General features: G+C 62.4%; 1 protein-coding gene across 1 annotated transcript in view; it reads right to left on the reverse strand.

Annotated features, from left to right (window-relative positions):
* MYO15A (myosin XVA) overlaps nucleotides 1-6,112 on the reverse strand; it is a 46,826-nt gene extending 40,714 nt beyond the window's left edge. The window contains exons 1-2 of the mRNA XM_070060056.1: nucleotides 2,567-6,112; nucleotides 702-784 (exon numbers count right to left, since the gene is read on the reverse strand). Coding sequence (XP_069916157.1) covers nucleotides 702-784; nucleotides 2,567-6,112 — 3,629 coding nt within the window. The remainder of the gene's footprint in view (nucleotides 1-701; nucleotides 785-2,566) is intronic.
* Nucleotides 6,113-13,339: the final 7,227 nt, after the last annotated feature.

A 13,339-nucleotide genomic window follows, 5' to 3' on the forward strand; every position in this document is an offset into this window, starting at 1 on the left:
CCCTGACCGGGACTAGAACCCGGTGTGCCGGCACCACAGGTGGAGGTGCGGCACCAGCAACAGCTTCTCCTCTTCCCACCCAGCTCTCTGCTGTGGCCTGGGAAAGCAGTAGAAGGTGGCCCAAGTCGTTGGGCCCCTGCACCCATGTGGGAGACGCAGAAGAAGCTCCTGGCTCCTGGCTTTGGATTGGCCCATCTCTGGCTGTTGCAGCCAACTGGGGAGTGAACTAGTGGATGGAAGACCTCTCTGTGTCTCTCTCAAATAAATCTTAAAAAAAAAAAAAAAAGTCCTGTCTCTGACATCAGGGAGCTGTGAGGCCTTGGGCAAGCTACTTCACCTCTCTGCCTGGCGTTTCTTCATGTGTCTAATGGGTACGATAAGCATCACACCCACCTCACCACAGGCCTGGGGGACGCTCTTTGAAGGCAGTGTCGCCTCACAGTTCTGGGTGTCTCCACCCCGCCCCCACCCCCACCTTGTAGAGGAGAAGTCAGGTGCAGGCTGGGACCCAAGGTCCCCGGTTGGTGAGTTTGGGCAAGGCCAGGATGCCAACTCAAGGCCTAGTGCACACGGCAGGTAGGAGAAAAGTCTCAAAAGATTCCGGGAGGGGGGAGCAGGGGCTCAGGCTGAGAGTGTGGGTTCCCCCGCACCCCACCGCACCGCCCTCCCACTGGGGACCACACCCAGCCTCTCCCACTCACTCCAGCTGTGTCATGTCCTCCACGCCATCCTCGCTGTGCTGCTCACGGGACCGCACGGAGGGCAGGTTGCGAATGGAGTGCATCTGCGTGAGGCAGAGTTGTGGGTGTGTGTGTGTGCACCTCACGGGCAGGCTCCGGCCCAGACACACCTGGGACCCTGCTACTATTGTCAGGAAGAGGACCCTCCACGGGCCAGCCTGGTGGGTCCTGCAAGGTCTCCCTGCCTTGGAAGACTATGGTGCTTAGGGAGTGCACAAAACTCTTACCCATACATGCCCAGGGACTTGGTGCTCCTGTGAGCTCGCCAGTGTTCCAGGTTGCACCTGCCCCTCCCATGCACCTGCCCCTCCCATGCACCTGCTCCCCCCCAACCTCAGCTCTCCCAGCATTGCTTCCCTGCAGACCCTGCGTGTTGGCGGGTGTGATGGCTCCGTGGACACAGGTGTCCTGACATATGGGGCCTCCGTGAGGGCAGGGACAGAGACCATCTCAGGACCATACACCTGTGCCCAGCCTTGGGCAAATGTGTGAATACCCACGTGCAGACCCCCATACAAGGGCGCCTGCAGCTCACACAACTCCCATGCTACTCCTGGTTTTTCAGGAGACCTGTGGTCCCAGGCGGCAGCATATACTCTCAAGGCCTACTTGGCACGTGTGGGGACGCATAGCAGGGGGCCCTCCTCACCCTGGGGGGGGGGTGCACTGGACGATAGAAGTCTGCATTCCACCTTTGGGTTGCATGCAGAGGGTGGGCCAATGACCCCAGCCCCCACGAAAACCACATCGGCTCAGGCCCTGGTGCTCACAACACACACACTTTCTTCATTTGGCCCTAGCATTCACTCCCACACACACGAGGGCATGCAGGCCTGCCTGGGATCCGTGTGACTGAGCAGGCACAGAAAGGAGACACCAGGAGGGAGCCCCACATGCCGTGTGCCCGCCGCCAGGCTGCTAAGTAGGCCACGGCAAGTATCACCCTTTCAGCCCTGGCCTCGGGCCCACCCACCTGCCCACGTGCTCGCCAGCGGCCACAGACCCTGAATAATTCAGCCACTCACGTATTCCAGGGTGAGGAGGGCCCAGGCATCCTTGCCTCTCACCCCCGGGCGCCCCGCGGCCCGCTCCCGCAACGCCGCAGCCCACACGGCACGGGGTACCCGCCGCCGCGGCCAGGGCCCCCCCAGCAGCCAGGCCGCCCCAGTCGCCATTGCCAGGCCCGGCTGGCTGCCCGCTCCACCGGGTACCGTCTGCGGAGGCGGAGAGGCACCTGCTGCCCCTGCTTGCCCCGCCCACCCTGGGCGTCCCGGGGGAGGCTCCAGTGACCACCCGCCTCCGCCAAGGGCCACCTAGCATGGGGCTCACGTTCCGCCACGAGTGTGGCAGCCAGGCATGGGCTGGGCACCCCTCAATAAGGCTGCCTGCCCTGCATAGCCATGGGGTGATGGCTGGGCCTGTTTCCCCAGCCCAAAGCTTGTGTCCTGAGCCCCTTATGTTTGCTTAGTACAGAATCCTGCACCCCAGGGGATTATAAAGTGGGGGGAGGGAGGACTCCAGTTTGGAGGTCAAGAGAACAGCATGAATGTGGATTTTGCACTGGGCGTGGCCCAACCTCTAGAGCCCAGTGCTCCTTCAAAGATCCCTTCCCCAAAAGCAACCTGGGTGCAATTTTGCACACCTCTGTCCTGGGCTGGGCGTCCCCCACCTTAACCTTCCGGGCAGCTCTGGGAGGCTGAGGATACTCTCCCCAATTTAGAGATGGAAAGACTAAGGCACAAACAGAGGCCAGCAGCTCACTAAGCTTGCACAGGACTCCTCGGGCCAGCGCTCCCAAGCCCGCCCTCTGACCTATGCCCCCATACCTTGTTCCGGCAACTTGTGGGGTCAACCGCTTCCCAGGGGCCTCTGAGGGACAAGCAGATGGCCCTGAGGCCCGGGCGGCAGGACTGGGGGTGGGTGTGTGCCCGTGGCCAGGCACGGTGGGCATTTGCTGGCAGCCAGAGGTGGGACCAGCGCAGACTCCAGGCTGGAGGCTTGGGGCTGGGCTTGGGGTCCTGGGCTGGCTGGCTGGTACCAGACCCAATGTGCTGGAAGGCGTTCAGCTTCTGCACCTGAGGCATGACCACAGCAAAACGTCCAGCCTGGCGCCTCTCACCGCCTTTGGGCAGGGGCGCAGGGGCCCCGGTGGGCGCCAAGGGAGCCGGGGCTCGAGGCAGGGTCCTCCAGCGGCGCCACGGGGGCCATGTGGCTCTCGTCTGATCTCCTGAGGCCAGTGGGTAGGACAGGCTGGGCCTTAATGCCTTCTGCTCCGGGAATACATCCTTGGAGGGTGCCGGTGTCAGGGGTTCCGGCTCTGCTGGTGGCTGGGGGTGCCCTGGGGCGGCTTCTTCTTCCGGCTTCTCAGGACTAGGGCTGGCCGATTTGGTGAGCTGTCCAGGCCCGGGGTCGTGGTGTCTGCCCACGAAAACATGGGCGGGGTCAGAGGCTGGGTTCTCAGTCTGGGCACCGGGGGCCGGCACAGGGCCCAGGTGTTGGAGGAAGCGGTTTTCCGGCACAGGGGGTGGCCTGGAAAAGCCTCGGAGGCTGCCGGCCCCTCCTGGCCACGGGGAAGGTGGGCGCTGGGTGGGAGGCATGTCCACGTCCCAGCTGGGGGCCAGCGGGGGCACCGTCCAGGGCGTCTCCGAATCCTCGGGTTCTTGCTGGCTCTCTCCGGCGGCGGCGGCGGCGCGCCAGCCCCCTGGCCCTGGTGGCGGCGGGTGGAAGGCCGTGCGGACCCGGGGCTTGACGGCCCGGGTGGGCGGCTCGCTGAGCCGCCGCCACGAGTGCGGGAGGCGCGAGGGGAGGTCGAGAGATCGGCGCCGCGGGCCCCGCAGAGGCGGCGGCGAGGCCGGCCGCGGCGAGCCCAGGGCCGGCGAGCGCGGTGGGCCCGGGCGCCCGGAGGCCCGGCGCGGGGCTGGGGGCTCGCGCAGGGAGCGGGGCCGCCGGGGCGGGGGCGGGAAGGGCGGCTGGAAGGGGCCTCGGCGGAAAGACAGCTGGGGGGACAGGGGCCCCAGAGGCGAGCGATACCCGGGGCCCGGCAGGTTCCTCAGCGAGGGCTGGGGTGAGGGCAGGGGCGTCCAGGCCCTGCGCGACGCCTGTGGGGAGGCCCCGGGGAAGCCGAAGGCCGCGCCTCGGCGGTGGCGGGAGCCTCTGAACGAAGGCCGGGGCCCCGCGAACGCCCTGAGGTCGGGCGGCGCCTCCGGGCCCACGGGCGGGGGCTCCACGAAGGCCCACCAGCCGGCCTGCGCGCCCGGGGGCACGTGAGCGGGCGCGGCCCAGGGCGGCGGGTGCCGGCGGAGCGAGCCGTAGGGCGAGAGCACCGGGGAGCAGGGCGGCGGGCCGGGGCTGGGCGGCCGCGCGGGGCCCAAGGGCGCGCTCCAGTGCGCGAGGGCGCGGGGTGGCGCCGGGGGCGAGGGCGGCCGGTGCGAGTTGTTGTTGTTGCGCGCCAGCGGCTGCGCCCGCCTCAGCACGATGGGCGTGTTGGGCCGCTCGGGGTCCATGCCCGCCAGCTTGTAGCCAAAGCGCTTGTAGGCCGCCTCCCTGACTGCCGGAGCCCCGGCCCGCGCCTTCTGGCTGCCCCTGAGCCGCCGCGGCAGGGGCTGCTTCTCCGACAGCGTCTTTTTGAGGAACCTGGCCAGCGAGGTGGCCGGGCGCGGCGCGGGGCGGCCCAGGTCCGGGCCGAAGCCCAGGCCCCGGCGAGCGCCGAAGGCCGACAGCGCGCGCTGCAGGTTGCGCTGGCGCGGCGTGAGGAAGCCCCAGTAAGGGTGGGCATAGGGCAATGGGGCCACATCCTCCTCCTCCTCCTCTTCCTCCTCGTCCGCGTCCCCCAGGGGTAGGGGGATGTCCAGGGAGGGCGGCAGGGGCACCTCCAACTTCTCTTTCCCGAAGAGCTTGACCTGGGGCCGCGGGAAGAGGCGGAACTTGCGGATGAGGGACAGCTTGGACCTGGCCGGCTTGTCCATGCCCTGCTGCTCGAAGAAGGCGGCGCTGGGCAGGCGGAAGGAGGTGCCGCCCTGCCGCCCGCTGCCCGCCGCCTCCTCCGGCTCCTCCTCCAGCTCCGCGATGTCATCCATGGGGTGCGCGTAGGGGTTGTGCGGCGAGGGGATGGGTGGCGGCACCCAGGGGTACATGAAGGCCGGCTCTTCCGGATAAAGGTAGGGCGCTCCGGGAGGGTAGATGGCCTCGTCGCCACCGCCGCCGTAGTCGCCTTCGGCATAGGGGAGCGTGTAGGGGGCCCCGTAGGGGTCGAGGTAGGGCAGGTGGTAGGGAGTGTCGTAGGGCAGGTCGTAGGGCAGGTAGGGCGAGTCGTAAGGCGCGTAGGGATCCAGGTAGTAGCCGTAGGGGTCCACCTGGCCCTCGTACGCATCCAGGAAGCTATAAGGTGAGGAGTACCCCGCCGGGGGCGCGTACGGGGGCGCATAGTCCTCGTAGCCGTAGCCGTAGCTGTAGGGGTAGCCGTAGGGGTACCCGGGGTCGAAGGCGTCGCCGCCGTAGTAGTAGTAGTCGGGGTGGTGGTAGTAGCCGTAGGGGTCCTCCGGCGGGTACCCGTAGGGGTGGTAGCCAGCAGGTGGCCAGGCGTGGCCCGCCAAGTAGGGCTCCCGCTCCTCGTACTGGTAGAGCGACTGCTGGTCGTAGTAGTCATCGCCCTCGCGGTGGTAGTCGTAATACTCGCCCAGGTCTTGGAAGCCCTCGAGGCCGTACAGCGACCTGCGGGAGCCCGAGTGCCGGAAGGGGGCTTCGTCCTCGAAGGGCAGGAAGCCCACGGGCTCGCCCGAGGAGTAGATGCTGTGGCTGCGAGGGAACCTGCGGAGCCGGCCTCCGGGCCGCAGGATCTCGGCGCCCGAGGGGAAAGGCAGCTTGCGGGAGCCCACGCGGGAGCCGGAGCGCTGCAGCCACGCGTCCACCGTGGCGCGCTCGCTGCCCGCCTCCTCTGCCTTCTTCAACAGGAACTTCTTGGTGAGCCAGTTGATGGCGGTGGACGCCTTGCTGAGCGACTGGGCGCGGGGCCGCAGGCGGCCGTAGCCGCGGCGCCCCGGGAAGCGGATGACCATGAAGGACGGCTTCTTGCCCTTCATGGCCCGCTTCTTCTTGCCCATGCGCATCTGGGTCATGAGCTTGGACGTGGACTTGAGCACGGTGCGGGCCTGCTTCTTGCGCCTTTTCTTCTGCGGCCCGGTGTGCAGGCCCCAGAAGAAGGCAGAGGCGCTGCGGAACTGCCCCTTCTTGGAGATCTTGGGCGTGCGGTCTCGGAAGCCCATGAACAGCCGGGAGGTCCCCTTCAGGCTCCGCTTGGGTTTCTCCGGCTCCGGAGCTTTCTTCCCCTTCTTCCCTTTCTTGGCTTTCTTCTCCTCATCTTCCTCCTTCGCCATGGTGGCTGCTGGCTCCCGACCGGGCGTGCAGCCGGTGTCCCTGGCTCAGACACTTGGAAACACACACTCACACACACGGGAACGACCTGCTCCTGTCCGCTCTGCGGCTGGACACGCAGCCTCCCCGGGGCTTAGAGCAGCCAGGACTGGCCAGAGAGGCGTGGGGAGCTGGGACCAGGATCCGAGAGGGCGGATCCATAATTCATCTCCTCTAAAGCCGCCTTGGGTTTCACCTTGAAGCAGCAGTGGAAAGCGTGGGTGTTGTTTACGGAACGGGAAAGCTGCAGAGGCCGGCACTGGGCATGGGGCAGGGTGAGGGGGGTGGCCTGGCCTTAGAATCAGTGTAGTTAACAGAGGTGCTGACCTAGCTCGGGCCCATCAGCCCACCGTGCGCAGGAGGTGCGTATGTGGAGGGGGGTGCTTTTGTCTTTAGAGCGTCCCCTGGGAAAGACACTGGCCCTAAGCCATCCTGCACATCTGCACTTGACCCAGAGCGAGGCCAGGTCTCCAGAGCCCAGAGTTCCCCAAGGCACCTTGGAGGGAGACCTTGGCCCCCTCTGGGTCCTGCACAAGGGCCAAGGGGAGTGGCCAGGGCAGGTGCCGGGGCCCACCGTCTGTAACAGGAGCTAGCCAGCCCTGCGAGCTGAATAATGAATGCGTCGGGGAGACTGGCTGCCCGCTCAGCAGGCAGGGCAGGGTGCAGGTGTCACAACTGGACTGCAGCACAGCTCGGGGAAGCAGAGACGGCATGTGGGTCAGGCCCGGCCCCGATCCCTTTCTATGCCACCCATCAGCTGTGAGGCCTCAGGAACGCCCCCTCTGGGCCTGCATCTCTGCCTCTGTGAACCCATATTGGAGGCACTTCTGATCTGTCTTCCTGCTAACGTACACCCTGGCAGGGAGCAGGTGATGGCCAAGAACCTGGGTCCCTGCCACCCACATGGGAGACCTGGTTCAGCTTCCGGGCTGTTGGCTTCGGCCTAGCCCAGCCCAGGCCTGTTCCATGTGACCCCTGCCCCCTCTGGGTGCAGCCGATGGCTTCAGGTTGAACATTTGACCCAAGACTGCGTGCCCAGTCCCTGGGCTGGTGTGTGTGTATGTTGGGGGGAGGGGGCAGGGGACGACTCACTTTCGACAATCTGGACTAAAAGAGGTAGGGGCTGTGGCTGGTTAGGGGAGTAGGTGGGGAGCTGCAGCCCCAGAGCTCTCCTCCGCCTGTTGCTCCTCCCCCCCCCCCCCCCCCCGCGCTTCTGCCCCAGAACCTGGCCACACAGGATCCAAGGGCCTAAATTAGACTTTTAAACAATGCCGGCCAGCGCCGCGGCTCACTAGGCTAATCCTCCGCCTTGCGGCGCTGGCACACCGGGTTCTAGTCCCGGTCGGGGCGCTGGATTCTGTCCCGGTTGCCCCCCTTCCAGGCCAGCTCTCTGCTGAGGCCAGGGAAGTGCAGTGGAGGATGGCCCAAGTGCTTGGGCCCTGCACCCCATGGGAGACCAGGAGAAGCACCTGGCTCCTGGCTTCGGATCAGCTTGGTGCGCCGGCCGCAGCACGCCGGCCATGGCGGCCATTGGAGGGTGAACCAACGGCAAAGGAAGACCTTTCTCTCTGTCTCTCTCTCTCTCACTGTCCACTCTGCCTGTAAAAAAAAAAAAAAAATGCCAAGCTACCTTCTTCCCAAATTGTGGTTTAAATCTTTGAGTCCCAATGCAAATGCTTTGGTTGTTTGAGGTGTAGCTCAGCAGGCCCCCAAGCTCCACCGTTCTGGCCCTGGCCCTGGCCCCTGCCAGCTCTGTGTGCCCAAGGGAGTGGCTCCAGGGTGTCGGCCTGCTCAGCTGTGACATGGGGACAGTGAGAAGCCTTCTCAGACAAGTGGTGAGGAGCAAGAAGTCCCCCTCTCTGTCTGCTCTCCGCCTCTGCCTCTGCTCCTGCTCCTCCTCGCTGGGGTGCCCAGCCATTCAGAAGGGGCCATGGTCATGCCAGGGGGCTAGTGGCACCTGCTGAAGGCAAACACTATGCAGGGCTGAATGCAGAGTGCCTCTGTGGCCTTGAAGCCCCGGTTCTGCAGAATGACCGGGGAGTCAACACCACCCACGGAGGAGAGGCAGAGTCGGCGGCGGAGGAGGAGGAGGTGGAGCTGCAGGGGTGGGGTCCTGGGGCTGGGGAGGCCAGCGGCAACCAACGGGCGCAGGACAGTGACAGCGGTGGTCTCCGTGGAGAGGTGGGGCAGGGGTGGTTACGGCTGGTGGGAACGCGTTCAAGACAGCAGGATGGTGGGTATCACAGGTGTGCCCGCTATGCACACACTCAAACCTCCACACTGGACCCTCCAGCAGGGCGAATGGTATTGGGGCATGAGTTAAAGCTCCTGTAAACTTGTTATTAAAACAAACAGGGGGCCGGCGCCACGGCTCACTAGGCTAATCCTCCGCCTAGCGGCGCTAGCACACCGGGTTCTAGTCCGGTCCGGGGCGCCGGATTCTGTCCCGGTTGCCCCTCTTCCAGGCCAGCGCTCTGCTGTGGCCCGGGAGTGCAGTGGAGGATGGCCCAAGTACTTGGGCCCTGCACCCCATGGGAGACCAGCAGAAGCACCTGGCTCCTGGCTCCTGCCATCGGATCAGCGCGGTGCGCCGGCCGCGGCGGCCATTGGAAAGTGAACCAATGGCAAAGAAAGACCTTTCTCTCTCTTTCACTGTCCACTCTGCCTGTTAAAAAAATAAAAACAAAACAAAACAAACAGGGGGCCAGCGCTGTGGCATAGCAGGTAAAGCCACCACCTGCAGTGCTGGCATCCCATATGGACACCGGTTCAAATCCTGGCTGCTCCACTTCTGATCCAGCTCTCTGCTATAGCCTGGGAAAGCAGTAGAAGATGGGCCAAGTCCTTAGGCCCCTGTACCTGCGTGGGAGACCCAGAAGAAGCTCCTGGCTCCTGGCTTCAGATTGGCTTGGCTCCAGCTGTTGTGGCGTGAACCAGTGGATGGTTCTCTCTGCCTCTCTGTAACTTGGCCTTTCAAATAAATAAATCTCTCTTTAAAAAAAAAAAAATGCAGCTGGGGGCCCCGTTAGACATGTCGGGCACATGCGCAGGTGAACTCTCTCTCTCTTTTTTTTTTTTTTTTTTTTTTTTTTTTTTGACAGGCAGAGTGGACGGCGCACCGCGCTGATCCGATGGCAGGAGCCAGGTGCTTTTCCTGGTCTCCCATGGGGTGCAGGGCCCAAGCACTTGGGCCATCCTCCACTGCACTTCCCTGGCCTCAGCAGAGAGCTGGCCTGGAAGGGGGGCAACCAGGACAGAATCCAGCGCCCCGACTGGGACTAGAACCTGGTGTGCCAGCACCATAAGGTGGAGGATTAGCCTAGTGAGCCGCAGCGCCGGCTGCAGGTGAACTCTTAAAACTGATCTTTAAAGTTTTTATTGGGACCGGTGCTGTGTCGCAGCGGGTTAACGCCCTGGCCTGAAGCACCGGCATCCCATATGGGAGCCGGTTCTGGTCCCACCTGCTCCTCTTCCGATCCAGCTCTTTGCTATGGCCTGGGAAAGCAGTAGAAGATGGCCCAAGTCCTTGGGCCCCTGCACCCACTTGGGAGACACAGAGGAAGCTCCTGGCTCCTGGCTTCAGATTGGCACAGCTCTGGCCATTGTAACCATCTGGGGAGCGAACCAGTGGATGGAAGACCTCTCTCTGCCTCTCCTCTCTCTGTGTAACTCTTTCAAATAAATAAATAAATAAATCTTTAAAGTTTTTATCTATTTATTTGAGAGACAGAAAGAGTTCTCATTCACCGGTCCACTCACACAATAGCTGGGCCTGGGCTGGAGCCGGGAGCTCAATCCAGGTCTTCCACGTGAGTGGCAGGGGCCCATCTATTGGAGCCATCACCTTTTGCCTTCCAGGTCTTCATTAGCAGGAAACTGGAATTGGGAGCGGAGCTGGGTCTTGAACCCAGGCCCTCCAGATATAGGATGTGGGTATCTTTGCGGTTAAGCCAAAAGCCTGCCCTTGGGCTGAATTTTTCAAATGCAGCTGTCTGCACAACCCCACTGAACTTAGGAACAGAGCTGAACCTGCAACTTCTGGGGCAGAATCCACCAGCCTGCGTGAGGTCATCCCCTGCCTGCCTCTTGCACCCTTAACCCACAGAAGATGTCACTAACAGCAGCCACCACCGTGCACAGCCCGGGCACACACATTCAGGACCCGCCTGCCTCTTGTGTCGCCTACTCGCCATATAATAAGCCCCGGAGGAGCAGAAGTCTTTGTCCTTAACCGGGTGGATCCGATCTTGGTGGAAGTTAACACGCTCATTGCTACAACACATGATGCGTGATGCATCCCCAGAGGGTGCGCCCCGTGGCTGTGAGGGACAGTGGAGACAGGGTCTGTGTCCCGATGAGGAGGCCCCTCGAGGGTCTGCGAATGAGAGCCGAAGACACGGAACCCCCTGCCCACAGAGCTCCCTCGGCCCTGCCTTTTGCAGGAGGTGTGTATGTGTGTAGTGGCGGGTAACACTATAAATTCATATCTTATCTACAAATAGAAATACTGCAGAAAGTACAAAAGAAAGGACTGAGAATGGTTATCTCTCCATAAACCTTCCCGTAGCAGCTGGAGTTCTGAACCACACAATGCATTTCTGAGCAAAGAAAAAAGTAAGAAGACATAAAAATGGGAGAAAAAAGGAATTGGAAACAGCAGGTGGAGACAGCCCTTTATGGGGCTCCTAGGAAGCAAGTCAGGGTACAACCCCACCCCCACCCCAGCCCCACTGGCCCCAGCTCCATGTGATGTTTGAGGAAACTGAGGCAGAAAGAGGTCAGGGTGGAGATAGGGCAGGGCCAGTCCTTCAGGCTCATGGCCACCTCCCAAAGCCACACCCACTGCCGGCCCCCAGCGGGGACCCTTGGCTGTCTGGAGTTTGTCCAGGAGAGAGGTTGAGAGGCTGCCACTGCCCAAGACCTACAGTGAACCCTCGGGCAGGTATCTTTCTGCCCCAGGGTTGCACCACCTTGAGGAAGAGACTGACGCTCAGGCAGGCCCGGCTGTTGAGGGCACACTGTGCTCAGAGATGGTCTCATTCCTGTCCTGAACCTGAGCCCCAGCAAGTTACGTGGCTCCTGCACTGCCCCCCGATCTGTAAGTGCAGGTGCCACCAGCACCCCCTCCTGCCGGGGCTGATGGGCATCAAATAGCATACAGAGTCTGTTTAAGCAATGGCTGTTGCCATGACGACTACTGTCCTTGTTATTACAGGCGGCTGTCCTGTCTGCTGTGTGTGTGTTGGTGACCGCCGGCAGCAAGGGCCGTCCACCTGACCCCTCCTGGCGTCTGGGGCCCAGGCTAGTAGCCAGCAGAGGCTGCTCTTTCTCTGGTGGGTTCCAGGCCCCCCTCCCTGTAGAGGTCCACAGCCCCTGTAGCTGATACAGAGTGGGTGTCAGGGAGCAAGTCTCTCATTCATTCATTCAACCATCCATCCATTCATTCATTCCTCAAAGACTGGTCGTACACGTGCTGTGTGCTGAGCACAGGGAAGTCACAGAGCTGAGAGGGGCAGTGCCGGGCCCCAGACAGGTGGGCACTGCCCTGGGGGACCCAAGAAGTGGCCCCTGAACCCAGATCCTAAAGGATGAGGAGCCAATCAGATGGAAGAGAGAGCGGAGTGCCGGGCAGATGGGCAAGCACGTTCAAAGGCAGGTGCTAAGAGAGGCTTGAGGGGAAGTCTTGGGGCCACAGCAGAGCTGAGGGGCACACGTGTGGCATGGCAGGCAGCGACCGGCCCCCATAAGGCCGTGCAGCCTGGGACAGGACTTTGGTCTCCATCCCAAACTAGTGGGGGCCACAGCAGGGTTTTAAGTTCTTGGAACACTGTGACCAGATTGACGTGTGGAAGTTACAAGAACAGTAACCAGCGCTGCTTAAGGGTCTACTACCTGCTCAGGGCTGAGAGCTTTCCTGGAGTAATTTTTAAGAGTCTCATATAAGACGGCGGATTTTCTCATTCTGCAGACACAGGGCTGGGTCTTAAGAGAGGGGAGACCCCCCCCCTTCCCCGCCCCCACCGCTCAGCCAGGAGCAAGGGAGGAATGGGCCTGGGTCTCTCTGACTGCAAGACCTGTGTTCAGAACTTAGCAGCCCTTGCTGTAATCTCCAGAAGCTGCTACTGTTATTTATTTTCCCATGGAGGAAACAGGCCCAGAGAGGTTAGGCAAGTTGCCTGAAGCCACACAGCTTAAAACTGGGTTTAAGTCCAGGCAAGCTGGCTCTAGGGACCCCAGTAATTGAGCCCCTACCTGCTGCCTCCCACGGTGTGCACTGGCAGGAAGCTGGCATGGAAGCGGAGCCAGGTCCAGAACCCAGGCAGCTGCTTACCCCTCTGCACTGAACTCCCAGCTCTGGAAGACGGCTCTTGGGCCACTGTGGGTGAAAAGTCAGGGATGGGACACATAGCGGGGCGGGGGCAGGGACAGTGAGAGGATGGGAGTGCCGTGGACACATTCAGGACAAAGTGACACAGCCCTGGGGAGGGCAAAGCCACGTGGACTTGAGGCTGCTGGATGGGTAGAGGACTTCTCTCTGAGGTGAGGTGGGTGGGGCGGGGTCGGTGCTAGACAGCCAAGGAGGCTGTCTGATGCCTGTGTGGGGAGGAGGCTGAGGGGGAGGTCCGGGGAAGGGGCGCAGCCAGCCCTACTGAGCTTACCAAGGCCATGGAAATATGGGCTGAGTGGTCCCTGAGGGGGCCTGGCTGTGTGGCACCGTGGTTAAGCCGCCACCTACAATGCCAGCATCCCGTATCCGGGCACCAGTTCACATCCCAGCTGCTCCACTTCTAATCCTGCTTCCCTGCTAATGGCCCGGGAAAGCAGAGGAAGATGGCCCAGGTCCTTGGGCCCCTGCACCCACACAGGACACCCAGATGGAATCCCAGGTTCCTGGCTTCAGCCTAGCCCAGTCCCAGCCAGCCACTGTGGCCATTTGGGGAGTGGACCAGTAGATGGAAGATCTCTCTCTCTCTCTCTGCCTTTCAAATAAATAAACAAAATCTCAATCAATAAATAGACAAGGTGGCTGCTCAGCCGCACGTGGCATCAGGAGCTGGTGGGGTAGCGGGTTGGGAGTCAGTGAGCAGGTGGGCCTGGGAAGCTGTGGTGGCCAGAGCAGAGGACGCACCTGCGAGAACTTCTGTGGCTGGAGCCACCCGGGGTTGGGGCCTTTGTTACAGCTGTGGCTG

This window comes from Oryctolagus cuniculus, chromosome 17 (genome assembly GCF_964237555.1).
Source record: "Oryctolagus cuniculus chromosome 17, mOryCun1.1, whole genome shotgun sequence".
In the NCBI taxonomy this organism is placed as follows: Eukaryota; Metazoa; Chordata; class Mammalia; order Lagomorpha; family Leporidae; genus Oryctolagus; species Oryctolagus cuniculus.